We start from the raw sequence: 19,902 nt of genomic DNA, 5'->3' as shown, positions 1-19,902 counted from the left end.
GTTTTAGCCAAGTAAGCCTCTGGCTGGCTTTGGGTAGGATTGAAACCGCTATCTTCAGACAATGCCCATCTGGAACCGTAAAGAGTCAACGTCTCTCTCAACTGCGCCACGGGCCCCGAAGGGCGATCAAGGTTGGATTTTTTTATTTTATAAATCCACGTTTATTTATTATCTGATCTTCCATGGTCGGGTCGGGTTGGGTCGGGTCGGGTCGGGTCCGTATCGAATGGTATATATATTATTTTTAATTGGAATTCATTATTGAGATGAGTATTATTTATATTAATTTATTTTATTGCGGACTATTATTCTCATCTTTATTAGTTGTTGTCTATATATGTATATAAGTGAGGCTGTGTTTGTGTGTGTGGATCTAGAAGTGTAAGCCATGTTTAGTTTCATAAAAGTTTCAGATGGTTCGTTTTTCTAAACAAGTTTTGAGAGGTGACTTGTTTGCAGTAGACAGTTCCACAGAGCAAAATATTCTTACCGTGTCGAGACGTGGGGAGAAAAAAAAAACATGTGAATTTGCTCCAGAAAAGGTTTAATATTTATGAAGCAATTCTGGTTTCTGATTGGTTGGTAGCAGAACGTGAATTAATTCGATTCGTCAGTTCCTAGCAGCATCGTTTATAAATAGAATCGTCCGACTGTGTGGGATCATACCCCATTACAAGTCCAAAATATTGCAACAGTGGACAACTCTCAACCTATATACTCAATGAATTTTAGATCTACAGACTTGAAATTTGGTATAAAGGGTATTCAGACATGTGGAAATGTTAACCGGTTTCCATTTGGAATAAAACGTCGGATTTTTATCTGTTTATCAACTGTTTCACAACTGCATGCGCAAATTGTTCACATGACAACTTCCTTACATTAAGAATAAGTAGGTTTGAAAACACCTTTTTAAAGACGTGGCAAGCTGGCCTAATGGTTATTGTACTTACTGTGTTTAGGTTTTAGTTTTGATCTTAGCCAGAGTATTTTTTTTTTACTTACAAGAAGTGAACTGTTTAGAAAAAAAAACATAATACTCGCATGCATATGTCTCAATTTCTTTTCGTTTTTTTTTTTTTTTTTTACTTTATTTTTTTTTAAAAGGGATTTAACGTTACATTTAATAGCGAGCAACGTCAGGTACTTCTGCTGGTATATAGTATCGATAGATCGTAGGTATATACATTTATGAGGGCAAATTCGTTTTTACTTTTCACAAGTGGTGTAGAGTAAGTAGCATCTTTAAAGATATTCCAAGGACATAGAAAGAAGAATGAAAATAAAATGTGTCTGTCTGGCATGAAAGCAAGTGGAACACGCAAAAAATCTCATTCTTGATTAGGTCGGCCATTTTGTTCTTCTTCTTCTCTATCTATCTATCTATCTCTTTTTTCCCCCCTTTTTTTCATCTCACTATTTTTTGCCCAAATATTTTTTCCTCAGTAGCTTGTTTTTCTTATTCCTCCCAACTTCCTCTTATCTCTTGCTCCCCCTCTCTCTCTCTCATCTATATAAATAAAACAGTAGATATGTCTGTAAATATTTAACCGCTAAACCTTTAAACTATTGGTTACATAACACAGAAATTAACAGGAAATAGTAATCATACACCAAGGATGGTTTATAACGAGTAAAATCTTTGTTTGGATGGATGAATAACGCATACAGAAATATGTCGGCAAGTTGAAATGAAAAATGTTCATTTCAACTTGCCAACATATTTTTATTACTTTTGTACATGCATAAAATTCATTCATAGCCTGAAGTGGTTTAATTTTTAAATGTTTTTCTCTATTGATAGCTCAAACGGTAGGGTACGCGTCTGGAGTGTTAAATGTTTGGGTTTCGAGATGAAATGATGGCACCTAAGTCATTTTCTTTTTTTTTTAACTTATGAACTCAATACTATATGTATATTTATGTTTTCCGATACCTTTAAAATTTCGGAAGCTGCAAAATGGTGGAAAGTAGTTCGTGGGTTCAGGGGTTAATACCATGCAAACGGTAAATTTGCCCCAAGTTTGACTATCAGATTCGTTGTCAGCGACCTCAATTACCTTTAAAAAAAAAAAAAAATTAGAGTGGTCGGTGTTCTGTTGTAGCGTATCTGGATATTTACCTTCGATTTTTTCAATTCCTGATTTCAATATATAAAGTGATGGGACGATTCCAAAATTTTCCCCGATTCCGATTCTTTGTAAATCTCTAAATCTTATATATATAAAAGGCTATATGTCTGTCTCCATAGTTTCAAACTCTATCTCTTCTGAAACTAAAATTCACAGAGCAGTGCTAGGGGGCCTCAAAAGTTTGGATTTTTTTTTTTTATGGACCGTTATTCTATGGGTCCTTAGCCGGTTAAAATAGTTTTTAAGGGGTCAAAATTAAAAAAAAAATTGTTATACGTTTTGTACATTCATCTTTGTTTATTTTTAGTTTTTAATTTTTAAACAGTTCATATGTACCACGTTAGTACAGTGGTAACGTCACCAGCTTTGAATGCTACAGTTTTCCTTTCAGTTTTGATTCTGGCTGATAGCACCCAAATACTTTTTTTATACTTTTGAAATCACAACTATGATAATATATACGAAATCTGGACAAATTAAAAATATCATATTTAAGCTTATCTTACGACCGGGCAAAGATGGGCGCCCTCCACCCACTATAGAGTTATTATTTTTCCTGATTACTGTAAAAACACATGTGAAGTGTACATATAAAAAATTCACTTGTGAGGGATGATCTATAGATTTTAGTCTTAGTGGTAGTTTTAAAATCAATAAATATTGATTATTACATCATTATTACGAACAGTGTGAGACTTTGTTTTAAACAAAATCAAATAAAAATAATATAATTAAAAAACATTTTTAGCATCAGAAAATAAGCACAAATTTTACCGATTCCAATATCCCCAAAGGTTTTGATATTTCCAATTTCAAATTCTGATTAATCGTCCCAACACTAATATATATATATATATATATATATATATATATATATATATGTGTGTGTGTGTGTGTCATTACAAAAGACTATATTCCAAAGTTCATGATGTTGACCATCTTATAAGTTATTTCTTTAATTCAATTGGCATTTACAATTCTTGACAGTATCTGTTTCGTAGCGCAAAACCAATCACTTAATTATTATAGCAATCAGCCAATCTATTTTACCCTTAACTCATCAGAAGAAATAGCAACAATCAATCCGTCATAAGGAAATGAAGTGTGATTTGACATGATGAAAATCCAAAAATTGAAAGAGAAGCTGTAAATACCTTATATGTTTCCATTATGCCATTTTGAATTTTAGAAATAAAGTCACTAAACCCAACTATTCGTACTAACATGTTCTATTAATTTAGGAATATTCTGCCAAACTGTTGTATTTAATAATTAGTAAACTTATCATATGTATGTGTGTATGTATGTGTGTGTGTCTGTTTTTATTTTTCAACCTCGCAGATTTTTACTTAAATCTTTACAAATTGTTTCAATATTGTAAATTGTAATGATTTAAGTAAAAATCCTCGAGGTTGAAAAATAAAAACATATTTAGCTCTACTCACGTATTGAGCACTTTTTTTCCTGTATTTTTTTTTTTATTTTACCAAATATACCTCCTAATTAAGTGTATTTTACGACCAGGCAAGTCTGGGTGCCCCACCTCGCTAGTTAATATAAAAATACTAATTATTCAGTTACGGTTGTAAATATTTTCTACAATTAACAGTGGACGGAGTGTCAGAAAACTAGTTTTTAGTTTAAAAAAATAAATACAAAAAAAAAAAAAAAAGAAGCGGTGTGATAGCAACTTGCTTAAATATTAATCCTCACATTGGATTAAAGGATTAACCCGGATTTACAATGCATTCCTCTCAGCCTCACTTAATTATAAATAGTTGTTAACATTTTTCTTCACTTCCGTTGTTTTCTTTTTTTATATTTTGACTTGTCCCCTCGGGGCAATGCTCTATTGGCCTAATACAGATTTATTAGATGCTACTCTTCCTGTCACCCTTAAATGAAATATATTTTCATTTGCAATTTTTACTTCTTTTTTTTTTTTTACACAGAAATCACCACTTATCAAGGTCCGGAGGCCACTCGAGGATAAGAGTTAATGGGTATACATTAGTCACTGTGCATAGTCATTAGCATAGTAAACATAAGTAGTAGGAATTTTGTAAATTGAATTACTTAGGGGGACGGTCCATCAAGAACTTGTTTACGTTGGACTTGAAGACAATCAGATTGTAGTCATCTAGGAGGAGATAAAGCACAGGAGCATTCATCTCCCTCCCCTAAAAAGATGGTGATATCTCTTCAAAAGGTATCATCATGAACGGATGAACATATGCTACACTGTCCACTCGAGGAGGTAATACCTGGTAGGATTGTATCATGACTAGCGGGGAGGGGGGCATTCGTGAAGTACACTTAAATATGATATTTTGATTTGTTCAGATTTCGTACATATTATAGAGTCGTGATTTCAAAAGTAAAAAAAAAGTATTTGGGTGCCATCAGCTAGAATCGAAACCAAAACTGTAGCATTCGAAGCTGGTGACGTTACCACTGTATCAATGTGTCACGCATATAAACTGATTAAAAATTAAAAATAAACTAAGATAAATGTACAAAATATATGACGATTTTTTTTCAATTTTGACCCCCTTTTTGACCCCTTAAAAACAATTTTAACCAGCTAAAGACCCATAAAAGAACGGGCCGTAACAAATCCGATCATTTGCGGCCTCTAGCGTTGCTCTGCGACTTTTAGTTTCAGAGGAGATAGTTTGAAAATGTGGAGACGGACAGACAGACAGACAAACCGTCAGATAGATAGACATATAGCCGTTTATATATTAGATAACAGAACAGATACTTTTTGTTTTTAGGGAAATCGCTCCAGACAAGGCATGTAGCTACTTGGTGTAAGGAGCTTAATAAAAATGACTTCGAGGTAAAATAAAATAAAGGTGCTTCTACATTATCAGAACGAAATTTCAGAAATCGTAAAACTGAATTTCACATGTAAAAAAATGGTATCTACGAATTCCTCGTATACTCAAAAAGTACAATTCAGGTAATTTCGACTGCATAATTTGGAAGCTAACATTGTAATTTATTAGAATTGACAAAAAAAATCAGTAGAAACCATTGTTTTTTATCTGAAAAGTCCATTTATCGGCTACAAAATTTCGTTCTGATAGTGTAGAAGTACCAAAATAAAAATATGACTCCAAGGTCAGAATGGTCCTGGATATGACCTTAAACTATATCCAGTGGTGAGGCCCCAGCTTGCGGGCTTTGGGGAGTGTGGAGCCACCCTTTAATTACCATTGCTCCCAGGTCCACTCTGACCCGGAGTGGTAGTACCTGTTAGGGTCCCAACTATGGGTTAAATAGAAACTGATTTGAAAACAACAAATATATTCTATTAAAAAAATTTTCTTCAAAATCTTTGGATTCGGCATTAAATAACCCGAAAAGGGTTGATATGCCGTAAAACAAAAACAACCAACCAACCAAGGTCAGAAACAAATAAGTGTAAAATAGACAGATTCTAACCTAGAAAACAGCAATTCTCGCTCCTTTGTCAAAAGCACTGTTCATTGAATGTGAGAACTAAATGATAAACTAAGGGAAGTGAGTTATTAGGTTGCTGACGCTGTCTATAAAATAATTATGCAAATTAAGAATACCTCTAGAGTTTTGTGGATTGCTATCATAAAAATTAAATAAGCATTAGCTGTTTTTGATGTTAATATAGTTGGGAAAGGTGGAAAAAAAATTGGGGGTTGGGGATTTATTTGTATAGATAGAAATAAGAAAGAAATATTAGATACTAGCACGGCTATTTGGAGTTGCCCGGGAAAAATGTGCAACATATTTCTATTAATAAAACTTTTCTCTCTTTCTTTCTCAGTTTCTCTTTCCCCAACTTCTCTTTTTTTCCCCCCCCCCTATCCAACCCATTTCTCTATCTGGTCATGCACCAACTCGTTTTTATAGATTTCCCAGAGTAATTAGTTGACATTAAGAAATTAATTTCTTGATTTTTAAAAGAAAACAGAATTACTTTCCTTTATTTAGTAAGGGCTGGAAAATGAACCCTCACTCATTGACAATATCTTCATTAGTTTTGAATCAAGGAATAATTCTTTGTAAATTTTAAATTCATCCAGAGCAAATTTTGTGAGCAATTGTTTTGTCATTTTTTTTAGTTTTAGCCGAACATACAAACGTATACACATACAAACAAACATCTGACCTTTTATATTAGTCTAGCAGGGCTACCCGGCATTGCCCGAGATCATAAAACACAAAAAATAGAAGGTAAATAGATGTGTAAAATCTTTATATTTTTAGTTGCGTGCAAACAACTCTCTAAGTCACTCCCTCGGTCCGTAAGACTTTTGTGCTTGGCCTTTTTGGTTAAGATCAAAGATCTGTTAATAGATGCTGTTCTTGGCTTTTTAAGCTTTTCTTGGCCTTCGGGCCAAGATCAAAGTGTAGTATCTTTCCGGCAGATGCTGCAAGCTATGACTGGCTATGACTAGCAAAGACCAGATGTGGGGGCAACCCCACATGCCTGACCATTAACCAGCTCCCATTTCCCACCTCTCGGGAGCTGGTCCCCTTTTTCCCTTCCCCCTCCCTTCACTCCTCACATTAAAAATCGGCCTTGTGCCTAATTTGCTCGGTGGGGGAGCAAATAAATACCATCTGTTCCGGCAGATATTGCAAGCAAAGACCATATGTGGGGGCAACCCCACATATAAGACCTTGGTCAATGTAGGAGAAACCCTTCATACCAATTGTCACTATCCAGCTCCCCTACTCCCCGGGGAGTTGGTCCCCATTTCCCCTTCACTCCTCACTTTAAAAATCGGCCTTGTGCCTAATTTGCTCAGTGGGGGAGCAAATAAATACCTCAAAGTGTAGTATCTGTCCTTAATACATGCTGTACTTATGTTTGTAACTTTGTGATATAAAGTGGGAGTCACTTTTCTGTATTAATTTAATGTAAAGTAATCACACACTTTACAACCAGTCAGTCTCAAAGCCATTCAAGTCATTCTCCAGATCATTCAAGTTGTTTTTGAAGGATTCCAGTTACTTTTTAAGCATTCAAGTCATTCTTAAGATCATTCAATTCATCCTTAAGTTCATTAAAGTCATTCTAAGTCATTTACTTTTTATTTATTTATTTAAGTCATTTCAGCCCATTTTTCGTTCATTTTAGTTTATCTTTAAGAATTTCATGTCAATCCTACATTCACACATTTATTCATTACACGAGAGCACGCGACTAATGGCTATCGGCCTTGTTTTACAAAGGAGCCACCACTTATCAAGGCTCGATGATAAGGGTTAATGAGTGTATGGTAGTTAATGGGACGATATCGTAGTAATCGTTAGTAGTGGAAATTTGGTAAACTGGATTACTTAAGGGGCCAGTTTAACAAGAATTTGTTTACATTGAACTTGAAGACGACTATATTGTAGCCAACTGGAAAGTAGGAAAACGGAAGAGAGTTCCACAGGCATGTAGTTCTAAAAAAGGAGCTTTGTTCATCGAATCTATATTTAGGTTTAGGCAGAGATAAAGAGTGAGGGAAATTATTGATAGCGTTTTCAGTTAGACGAGTGTTTTTCGTGAAAGTTTGACTCTTATTTCTCTGCCTCACTTAATCTGTCTCTCTTTCTCTTTACTTGTTTTTCCATATCCCTCTTCCCAGCCCATTCCTCTTTCTTGCTTTAATATATTGAAAATAGTAATATAAGTCATCCATCTCTCTTTTGTATGATAAATAATATTTGAAATGGCTAAAAAAAAAAAAAAAAAACCAAAAAAAAAAACAATCTCCCCTAATGAAACCTGACCCAGTTGACCTCCAAAAAATTGTCTAAATTTTAGATATTATTCATCCAGGACAATACCAACCTTTTGCTTGTTTGTTTTGTAGTTTTTTTTTTACTTTCAATTTAACATACAAACACACAGACAACTGCGCTTATTATAATAGATAGAGTGAGAGTGGGTAGGGAGTATGTGAAGGCACTTTTGCAAACTCCCCTCTTATTTGAAAGTTGCATCTACAGATGTGTACCTGCTACTCCCGTGCAAACTTTTATGAGTTTCCACGTGGAGACATGGAAAAAGATCTTTGTCTTCCATATGGCTTTCCATAGATGCACGTGTCTACATCCTCCGATATTACATGATGCGAGGTGGCATATGGGAGAGCGGATTTCTAAGACGACTCGTGTTTCTCTGTGAAAAAACGCAATAAGAAATGGAGTTTTCCTTTTTTTGCTGTTCCATTATGCTTTGGGCCCGTTCCAACCTCACCATTACAGCTTCTTTCCTTTGCTGCCTAAGCTTCCGTGTTATGCAATTCCTCGACACGCACCACCTCCGCAGCCAATGCATTTGTCTTTTCTATTTCTTGAGTCTGTGGCTGTGTGACTTGTTAGTCACGTGCCATGCAAGCTTATTCAGAAGAATCAGACGGATTCGATAAGCTGATCCCAAATTTCTATGGAAACAGACAGCAAGGAAAATAAATTAATTTTTTTTTTTCAATTTTTTTCTTACTTTCTTTCTGTCATTCTACTGAAGTTTTTTTTTTTTTGCTGTTTCTCCTGTCTTTTTCCAAATATTCATACCTATTCTGTAAGATATCCTTTTATTATTTTCTTTTATTTTCTCGTTTCTTCTGTCTCTTCTTTAGTCTCGTTTCTTCTGTTTCCTTCTTGTGGTTTCTTCTGTTTCCTTCTTGTGGTTTCTTCTGTTTCCTTCTTGTGGTTTCTTCAGCCTCCTTCTCGTGGTTTCTTCGGTCTCCTTCTCGTGGTTTCTTCGGTCTCCTTCTCGTGGTTTCTTCGGTCTCCTTCTCGTGGTTTCTTCGGTCTCCTTCTCGTGGTTTCTTCGGTCTCCTTCTCGTGGTTTCTTCGGTCTCCTTCTCGTGGTTTCTTCGGTCTCCTTCTCGTGGTTTCTTCGGTCTCCTTCTCGTGGTTTCTTCGGTCTCCTTCTCGTGGTTTCTTCGGTCTCCTTCTCGTGGTTTCTTCAGCCTCCTTCTTCCAATTTCATGTATTTCATTTTTTCATCACTTTACACAATTCCAATTAAATATTTTCTTCGTTTTCAATTGCTTTTTATTTTTGTTCAATCGATCAAAATTTTATTTGAATTACAAAAACAATAAAAAAAAAAACAAGGCATGCTAATCAAAAGAAGCTATTCATTCAGAAACAAAGTTGTTTTTTTTATGCTTCATATCATCCTTGTAAGAGGTTTTGTCCATATGTTAATCATGTATCAGTGTGGAATTTTCGTTGGTCCGTCGCTCAAGCTTAAAATTTCATTTTCATTGGTCTGCCGCTCAAATTTGAAATTTCATTTTTGTTGGTCTGCCGGTCAAGTTTGAAATTTCATTTTCGTTGGTCCGCCGCTCAAGTTTGAAATTTCATTTTCATTGGTCTGTTGCTCAAGTTTGAAATTGCATTTTTGTTGGTCTGCCGCTTAAGTTTGAAATTGCATTTTCGTTGGTCTGTTAAAGTTTCAAAAAGTATGTTATAAAAATCAATACCAACATCTTAAGAGTATCTGTGCTGTTGTCTGAAGAAAATGACTATTAAATTATTCTCCATGATGGCAGGAGGAGGAAATGGATGCGTAGAGGTTGTTGTTTTTTTTTTTTTGTTTTTTTGTGTATAAATTTATAAGTAGAAATTACAATATTTTCAAGTAGATCTTAAAATCCATCTTCATAATTAAATCAGCTTCATTCTTCATCAAACTGAATAATTAATTGGATGAAGTACCTGTCAGCTACAGGTTTTCTGCACATCATCATCATCGTAGATGACTTAGTGACTGTTTTACATGAAGGCCTGTGCTTAACGGCTTCCAGTGCCAAACTTGAATCCAATAGCATTAATTTTTTTCACTTATGAATTTAGTGATAGGACGATTTCAATATTTTTCACCAATTCCAATACAATCGTTAAAAATGTGTTTGCGTTTCCTGTTTATTATTTATTTATTTTTCTACTTAAACGTTCCTGCTGCTATTCTCTTTTACGTTTGCTTTTACTTTAGGGTACTTTTAAAGTGTGTGTGTGTGTGTGTTTTTATGTGTGTGTGTGTGTGTGTTCTATTCTTCCACCGTTTCTTGCCTTGAAGGGTCTCGACATGTATGTGCAAATATATGTGTACATACCTGCTTGCCTTGTCCAGCGGATGATATCTTTTGCTCGCTGGTCTCCATCTCATGGGGAGTGGTCATTGCTGCAGACAGATGCATTGATAACAAGATGGATTTGAAGCTTCAATTCTTTTTATTAAAGGCAAGCCTATCATGGACCCTGGTTGCCGCGGAGAGACCCTAATCTCCTGTCCATTCCATCTGCAGGCCAAAACCAACTCTCACATGTGCCCGTCAACCGGAAGCCTACGACCACATTTTCCGTCACCCCTAATTTCCGGTGTATTCTATCTAGGTTGATACCTGTTAACCCTAACCTTCTGTGACCCCACTCTACTCACTGATGGGAATCGAAAATATACTTACACAACTTGCTATTTCTCCAAACTACCTAGATAGCATTTAAACTGGGATTCCCAATACTACACAATTACTGATTCTGTTTTAAATTCTCGATTCCGATACCATTACCAATTCGTTTATTATTCTATTCTGTTAATATTTATCTGTAGAGTTCTTTATTTTTTTTATTTATTATTTTTTAGATTATTGTAAAAATTCGTATAATATTTCCATACATTTTCGCAAACGTAAAAATACAATCGAGAGGTGTTATATATAGATTTTAATTTCATTTGTAGTTTAAATTTATAAGCCAGAAATCAGAAATTTTAAATAAATGAATATTTATTTAAGAATTAAAAATAATGTGCATATCTGGTCTTTTAACTGTCATGGTTTGTATTGTGTCTGCACAAATAATTAACAAGAACACGGAAAGTAAAGATATACAATAATATATTAGGAAGAAAAGTTATATACATATTTACATGTCTTCAGATATACTTCAGTTGGAGATATTCCGGCAGGTGACGTGTTGCATGTCTTACTGGAGGCAGCATAAGCGTTTTGCCTAGTTGACGGTCGTTGCCGGACTCCCCCCCCCCCCGACGGTATTGGTGATTGATACTTTTTATATATCTCACTCACCCGCCTATGTTAATTAGTGAGCGTCTCCACAACAGTTTGAATTTCATCTTCATCCTGCTTCTAAAAAATGGATTTCTATTAATTTTATTACATGTGTGCATGATGGAGCGCTAACACTCTGAACTGGACGAAACAGCCTCGAGCTTTGACAACTAGAGACTGTGCCAAACACCAGCATGGCATGTAAAAAAAAAAAAAAAAAATTGCTGAAAACTTCCCTAATGAGGGCTTTGGTATAAGGCGAATATTGTAAATTTTAAATAAATATTTATTTGAATTGGAATTCATTATTGAGATGAGTTATTATTTATTAATTTTATTTATTGCGGACTATTACCTCATCTTTGCTTAGTACTTGCATTACGTTTCGGCCAACTATTCCTATCCCGTCGCGGTTACCACCTGATGAAGGCCACAGGAATAGTTGGACGAAACGTTGTGAAACAACCAAGAAAGATGAGGATAATAGTCTGCAATAAATGGAAATTATTAAATAAATATTTATTAAAAAAATAAATATTTATTAAAAAAATAAATATTTGTTAAAAAAATAAATATTTATTAAAAAAATAAATATTTATTAAAAAAAATAAATATTTATTAAAAAAATAAATATTTATTTAAAAAATAAATATTTATTTAAAAAATAAATATTTATTAAAAAAAATAAATATTTATTAAAAAAAATAAATATATTGCACATCTGATCTTTAGCCATCATGTTTTAAATGTGTATCATTTCATCATTAGTATCAGCAATGAAAAATTACGCTTTAAACAACAGCAAGCACAAAAATGAACAATTAAAAGTATCGTTTTTTTGGCTTCAGAAAATAAGCACAAATTTTCCGATTCCGATACCCCAAAGGTTCTGATTTTTACAATTTGGAGGTGTGTGTAGGGGGGTGGAGGGTAAAGAACTTCTTAAAAAACCGGAAAAATGCAAACAAAAAAAAACAGCCAACAAACGTAAAACTTTTTAAAAAATCGGAAAAACAAACCCCCTCCCCCAAAAAAAGACAGTGTTGCCTGGGTGTTTGGAGGTGTGTACGTGGAGGGGGGGGGACAAAGAATAAGCCAATTAATAACCCTGTTTAAACGTTTTAAAAAATCGGAAAAGACAAAACAAATAAAACAGCGAATGGACGTAAAACTTCTTTAAAACAATCGGATAAACAACCCCCCCCCCAAAAAAAAAGGAAAAAATAAAAATAAAACAAAAACAATAAAAACACAGCGAAAAGCGAAAAAAAATGGTATAAATAACCTCGTTTCAATATTAAATGTTTAAAAATCGAGAAAAAAAAGTATATATGATAACTTGGATTGAACCTGAAATCTTTAGATAACAACGATGTCACTTAACCCATCGCGCTATAGACGTGTGGATGAAAGTAGGTTGGTTTTTATAACATTTAAAACGAATTCAATGTACAACGTCTTTTGCGCGTATTGACGCATGCGTAAAGTCATCTTGTCATGAAGATACCATTTTTTTGCACCCCTTCCTGTGAAAAAGAGAGCCGTTAAGGATGAAGGAATTAATTTTTTTGCCCAATTTTTCAATATTTGTCGGCCGGAGGTTACAACTTTAGAATGATACCTGTCTGGCGAAAATCCGTGGCCTGTGTCAAAAGTTTTTGCAAGACACACACACACACACACACACACACACATTTTGCCTTTTATATATAGACTAGCAGGGCTACCCGGCGTTGCTCGGGACCGTATAAACAATGAAAAAACAAAAGCAAATATTGAACATATGTTTTATTCTTAGGGGAGAGGAATCTTTCATCTCAAGTTTTAGCGTTACAAACAAACATTTGTCTTTTATATATATAGATAATGACAGGTTTTTTGGGGGCCCCCCTCGAAGATAACTGATCAGTTGACCAACTTCTAGTGGTCCGTTTGACGTGAAATTTCGATATTTGTCATCCGGGTGATGGGGCTTCGATATGATACCAAATTTGTCAAGTTTGGTTCCGTCTTTCAAAAGTTTTAGCGTTACAAACAAACATACATACACACAGACGTTTGGCTTTTATATATATAGAAGACTAGCGAGGGGTACCCGGCGTTGCCCGGGTGTTTGTAGCTGTGTGTGGAAAAACCCCGAAATGTGAAAAAAACCAGGTGCCCGTGAAAAAAAAATGAAGACTTGACGACGCGCCGTTGGAAAATAGTAAAGTGTGAACAAAAAACAGGTGCGCATTTTTGATTGACGTGACGGCGATAGCTATTCAGCAGTTAGCATTTTGTGCGGGACAGTTTTTAATGAGGTCAATAAATCGGTTTGTTTGTTTTTAAAAATCCCGCTCCCTCGTCTCGAAATGAAAGCTACCGTCTGATATGACAAAGTCGACATTGACCAAACGTTACTTAGCTCTCTAGAGACCACTGGCTCTGGGCCTGTGATTTTAGAGTCAAGTTTCGCTTTTTGTTTATACCGAAAACCCAATGTAACGCGTGCCGATGCGGGAAATGTCGAATAATTAACGTTTGAAAGTCAATAAAATTAAATAGACAGGCGAGCTCCGTGGTTAACTGTGAGATATTACAATTTATAGATGATATAAAAAGTTTTAAGAAGTTGTGAAGCGAGCGAGCGCTTCTCTGAAAGAAGCCTTTTGTGGACATCGAGGAAAAGCATACATATATACATACATTTTCGCTTTTATATTTATAGATAGATAGACTAGCGGGGGTGCCTGGCATTGCTCGGGTGTTTGGAGGTGTAAAAAAAAAAAAAAAAGTGGTAATAGGCAGGCAGGCTCACACTCGTACTATGAAGGAGCGAAAAAAAAAGTTGGTAATTAACTTTTGCTCGGGTGACAAAAGACGAAATTAAAAAAATTAAAAAAAAAAAAGGTAGAGAGATGGGATCGAACTCGAAAATGTAGGGTAATTAGTCTTTCTCACTAACCATTATGCCATAGCGCGGATAGCAAAATGAATGAGTTGCTAATTAATTTAAGAATCACACATGCGCAGAAATGAGCATTGCTTTTTAAATCAGGCTGGAGGCCAGTTAAGCTTCCCGCTTTCTGCCGTTTTATTTACTTGTTTCTAAGAGGAATTAAGGAGAATAGAAAGTGGACTTTTAGCTTATTTTTGACAGCTGCGTAACTCTTTTCTTATTTTGTCCTTTAGTCCTCACATTCCATGAGCAATGTTTCTGACAAAGAGGGAAGAATTGCTGTTTTCTGTGTCCAAATCTATTCCATTTAACTTGACAAGTTTTTGTCCTTGAAGTAGTAATTTTTTTAAGCTCCTTAGATCAATTAGCTACATGCCTTGTCTGGAGCAATTACCATAAAAAAAAAAAAAAAAAGAAACCAAAATGCATTCTAATAGATTCAATTTAATCCGTAAAGAAGTTTTTGTAAATGAATTATTTTTTTCAAAATTTAGTTTTAGTTCTTGTCCAGAATTCTTTCTGAATTAAAAAAAAATCCAAAAAACTTTATAATGACAAAATGAAAATATATTCCAAAAATTATATGAATTAATCAAGTACTTTGGTTTTTAAATTAGAAAAGCAAATTTTTGGAGTAATAAATAGGACTATGACAACAGCATATTCTTATCATTGTTTTGACTCTCGAGTATCCGACACAGACACAGTTAATCAACCGAGAACCACATCAGTCTATATAAAAACATAAGATATCAACGGATACACACTCAAGAGTCAAAGCAATGAAAAGAATATGCTGTTGTTCTAGCCCTAGCAATAAAAGAGCATTTGTCTTATTTGCCATCTTGAAAACAAGCTAAAAAAAAAAAAAGGGGGAGATAACTCAATAATTCAAACTTGCAAGAGTTATATTGTAATGTCTATGGATTCTCTCTAAGGTTTTCCTTGAGCTTAGCGAATAATCAAAAGTCACAACAAGGAGCAAAGTCTGAACTATAGAGAGGGTGGGAAACTGTTTTGATGCCCATCTTGGTCAAATAGTCTGGCATCAATTGTGATGGATGGCTCTCGTCTGGGTGAGGCTCCATGTTTTGACAAGATTCTGGGTTTGACCTTTACTCCTGATCTGAAATGGAACACGTACATCAAGTCTGTTGCCAAGGTCGCTGGAAAGATGGTGGGATCCTTCTACCGCTCCAGAAGATATCTCACTACTGATGCAATTCTCTATCTATATAAAAGCCAAGTACGTCCAAGGATGGAATACTGTTGCCATATCTGGGCAGGAGCTGCTAAAAACAGCCTATCCTGCCTTGACAGAGTACAAAATAGACTTCGTGGCTTAGTGGGGGATGCCCTTTTCTCTATCCTGCAACCTCTCTCCCACAGAAGAGACGTTGGGAGCCTGTCCTTGTTTTATCGTTATTTCCATGGCAGATGCTCGTATGAACTCCAATCTCTGGTCCCCCTCGCCAATCTTTCACGAAAAACACCCGTCTAGCTGAATCCACTGTGAAAAATTTCCCCCACTCTATATCTGTGCCTAAATCAAAACGTGGATTCCATGAACAAAGCTTCTTTCTTAGAACTGCACGCCTGTGGAACTCTGTTTCCGTCTGCCTGCTTCCCTCCAGACTACAACTTGGATGTCTTCAAGTCCAATGTTAACAAATTCCTAATGAACCGCCCCCTTAAGTAAACACTTCAGCAAATCTCCTCACTAACTTAATGTACTTGCAATAACCCTTATCCCTGAGTGGCTTCCGGGCCTTGATAAGTGGTGATCACTGTGTAAAAAAAAAAAAAAAAAAAAATGGTCTGTGACTTTGTGCAAATCTTCTGCATCTTCAGTTCCTCATGAATAATTGTGTGTACAGTTCCCACACTGACATCAAACTGTGCACTTATTGTTTCTATAAACATATGATGGTCTTATCTATGAAATTCTTTATTTGCCCAATCAACTTTGGTATTCTGACTTCCTTACTTCTCCCGCATCTCTCATCATCCCTTACAGACTCCCTGCCTCTTATGCCATTCGAAACTGATGCTCGATTCATTCAGATGGTTCAAAATCAGTCTGAAGCATTCCATACGTTATGCAACATTTTTTTCCAAGGTTAAAAAAGAATTTTATTAGATATCTTTCTTCTAAAGCGTCCTCATGTTCAGATTGGATTTTTGAAATTCACCAGCTGTGAAAATCTGACTTTAATAGGGTGTATTCTAATTCCTGCTGTAGCTGTTCATTTGAACCTGAAATCATAAAAATTGGTCAGTCATCTCATAGTATGTATAGCAATAATATACTGAATTTTCAAGAGTCTATAACAATTTTGAATGTCTGTACAAAAAATGTCTAGAAACTTATTGAAGGCACCTTGTATTTTTATAAGAAACTGAAATGCATTATGGTCGATTTATTTTCCTCATGAAATTTTGATTCTTTTATTCCAGACCAGTCCATCAGACGGAACAATCACACATTTCGGAAAGGTGGAGAATGGTGTTATCAAACAGGTGAAAGGTGTTAATTTTTCTGTGGAAGGTTTCCTTGGTCCAATCAGTTGGAAAATTCCTTATAGCCAAACAACCACCGCAAACGGGATGACGGGTTTGCGAAAAGGGACCGTCGATGAAAACCAGAACATTCTGCCACAACTTATCCATCCAGAAAATGTCCTTTACAACTGTGTCATTTATCTTGCTCCCGGGGATTACCATCGATTTCATTCCCCAACTGATTGGATTGTTTGTTATCGGAGACATTTCCCTGGTAATTATCTTTTTTTTTTCCTTTTTTTTTTTTTTTTTTAAAACCACTCGCATCTCTTTTATAAGACAGTTTTTTTTCCCAACTTCATTTACTATTTATTTTTATTTTATTTGAAGAGAGAAGTTAAAACTTAGTTAACCTAATCTGTATTTGCATTCGTGTGCTGCGATTTTAAAATCTTTTCATGACTTTCAAATTAACGAACACATTCAAGCATCTAACAATGCCTTTTTATATCATCAACCTTCAGATTTGGGGAATCTCCATCAGTCCTGAAATCCTCTGCATTCTCATATTATTTGGATTCTTCGGACTACTGTTCTCATCTTGTGTCATTTTCACAACGTTTCTGTTGACGTAACCTCCGAGCTTCTTCAGGTGTATCTTGTCGAACTCGGGAATGTTTCTGTCTAACTTGAGAATTTGAACGGAATTTCGAACCCTTTATTTACTTCACGGGAGTAGCATGCTCTCGTCCTGTAACCCACAACTGGATAGAGGTCCTAAGTAATTTGCAATTGTACTTTTCGATCGACCAAACCGAGAATTGAACCTTCAACGTTCAGGAGAATATCACTTTTACAGTTGATTTTTCTAAGTACTCTAACATCTGCGCTACGGGTCCAGAAGAAGGTCGTAAGTTACTTCGACCGAAATGTGAAAATGAGACACAAGATGAGAACAGTAGTCCAAAGAATACAGGTAATATGAATAATCAATCCTCGTCTAAAAAATTTCAGAAACGTTCCTCTGCATTTCCATTTATTAAAATAAGCTTCTTTTTTTTTTTTTCATTCATTGTTTAAACTCTTCTCCTCCCTTTTTATGTTTCTAGATTTACATTTGGTCCTCTTGATATTTCATACATTTAAAAGTTAAGCTTTTTTTTAAATACATTTTTGAAAATGTTTTCCAAATCCTAACATTCTTTGCAGGGGAACTCTTGAGTGTCCATCCAGGTATGGCTCGTTGGATCAAAGGTCTTTTCAACTTAAATGAACGAGCTATGTACGTCGGAGTTTGGAAACATGGGTTTTTCTCTATGACAGCTGTTGGTGCCACGAATGTCGGATCCATACGCATTTACAATGATCACGTGAGTTGAGTTTTATCTTTCAAACCTCTGAAGCCCACTCCATCCACAGACCACGATTGTCAAATCTGAATGTTTACGGTTTGACACTGACTCCTAAAATTCCAAAATATTTGACTTACTTTAAAATTTCCAACTAGAGACTGTGTTTGGATTCTTTGGAAGTTAAAAAAAAAAAAAATCAAACCCTGACTCCTATTATTCTTATGACTCTAATTCCTAACATCTCCGACTCTGACTACACAACTTTGCCATAGGCATGACATTAACAATGCATAGAATTTAAAATAAAGCTAAGATATTTCTAAAATATTCCATGACAAGCAAGCAATCATGTGATTGTAGAATCTTCCATGATGAGTAATCAATCACTTGGTTCCAAAATCTTCCATGACAGTCAAGGAATCACTTGGTTCCAAAATCTTCCATGACAGTCAAGGAATCACTTGGTTCCAAAATCTTCCATGACAGTCAAGGAATCACTTGGTTCCAAAATCTTCCATGACAGTCAAGGAATCACTTGGTTCCAAAATCTTCCATGACAGTCAAGGAATCACTTGGTTCCAAAATCTTCCATGACAGTCAAGGAATCACTTGGTTCCAAAATCTTCCATGACAGTCAAGGAATCACTTGGTTCCAAAATCTTCCATGACAGTCAAGGAATCACTTGGTTCCAAAATCTTCCATGACAGTCAAGGAATCACTTGGTTCCAAAATCTTCCATGACAGTCAAGGAATCACTTGGTTCCAAAATCTTCCATGACAGTCAAGGAATCACTTGGTTCCAAAATCTTCCATGACAGTCAAGGAATCACTTGGTTCCAAAATCTTCCATGACAGTCAAGGAATCACTTGGTTCCAAAATCTTCCATGACAGTCAAGGAATCACTTGGTTCCAAAATCTTCCATGACAGTCAAGGAATCACTTGGTTCCAAAATCTTCCATGACAGTCAAGGAATCACTTGGTTCCAAAATCTTCCATGACAATGAAAGAGTCACTTGTTTATGCTGACTGTTGCTCTTTTTTTTTTTTTTTCATTGTACAGGAATTGACCACGAATACAGGGAAAAAGCCAGATGGTACTTATTCGGACCGTTACCTTCCTAACGAGGAGAATCCAGGTGTACCTGTGGAGAAAGGAGATCTATTTGGGGAATTCAACCTCGGATCAACCATTGTTCTTATTTTCGAAGCTCCTAAAGATTTCCAATTCAACGTTAAACCAGGACAAAGAATAAAATATGGTGAGGCTGTGGGGACATAGCAATAGAAAGGCGTTGCTAGGATACCAAAGAAAAGAGAAAACAAAAATGAGTTTTTTGTTGTTTTTTTTTTAATTTTATTTTCCTTATAAATTCAAAAGGGACAAATACGGATTGAACCCAAACAATCTACAGCCCTCTAGGGATAAAAACAAAAAATCAGAGAATACTAATGGGAGAGGAGGAAAATAAAGGTGGAAAAGTAATGTAAAAAAAATTATTTAAAAAAAAAAAAAAAAAAAAAAAAAGTAAATCGTGATAAGCAATTTTGATTTTTTTTTTTTTTTTTTTTTTTTTTTCTGGTGAGGGAAGCGGCTCATCAGGTAAAGCCATCTCTTCATTTAAATCAATCAACTCAGGTTCAAGCCCAGGGTTAGATATTTATAACCCAGGCATTTTTTTTTTTTCTTTTTGTGATTTGAAAGCATAAACATAGGCCTTCACACTAATATGGACAAGAGAGCAGATTATGACATAAATAATGACTAAAAAAAACTTTTTTTTTTCTTTAGATATGATATAAGCTGTATTCAATTTATAATGTTTCGGGAAGACTATGCCTTCTTCAGGTAGGTAAAAAAAAAAAAAGGCTAAGATTGTGTTAGTGTTACTGTATAAGTAATTATGAGT

At 35.2% G+C, this 19,902-nt stretch overlaps 1 protein-coding gene across 1 annotated transcript in view; it reads left to right on the top strand.

Moving 5' to 3' along the window:
- LOC145255678 (uncharacterized) overlaps nucleotides 1-19,523 on the top strand; it is a 113,238-nt gene extending 93,715 nt beyond the window's left edge. The window contains exons 3-5 of the mRNA XM_080114245.1: nucleotides 16,596-16,914; nucleotides 17,850-18,010; nucleotides 19,056-19,523. Of these exons, the coding sequence (XP_079970371.1) occupies nucleotides 16,596-16,914; nucleotides 17,850-18,010; nucleotides 19,056-19,274 (699 nt within the window). The 3' untranslated portion in view covers nucleotides 19,275-19,523. The remainder of the gene's footprint in view (nucleotides 1-16,595; nucleotides 16,915-17,849; nucleotides 18,011-19,055) is intronic.
- Nucleotides 19,524-19,902: the final 379 nt, after the last annotated feature.

The sequence above is a fragment of the Euprymna scolopes genome, chromosome 31, assembly GCF_053919585.1.
Source record: "Euprymna scolopes isolate OS-2025 chromosome 31, ASM5391958v1, whole genome shotgun sequence".
Classification (NCBI taxonomy): domain Eukaryota; kingdom Metazoa; phylum Mollusca; class Cephalopoda; order Sepiida; family Sepiolidae; genus Euprymna; species Euprymna scolopes.
Note: the sequence above shows the minus strand (reverse complement) of the source record. Positions and strands in the feature narration are given on the sequence as shown.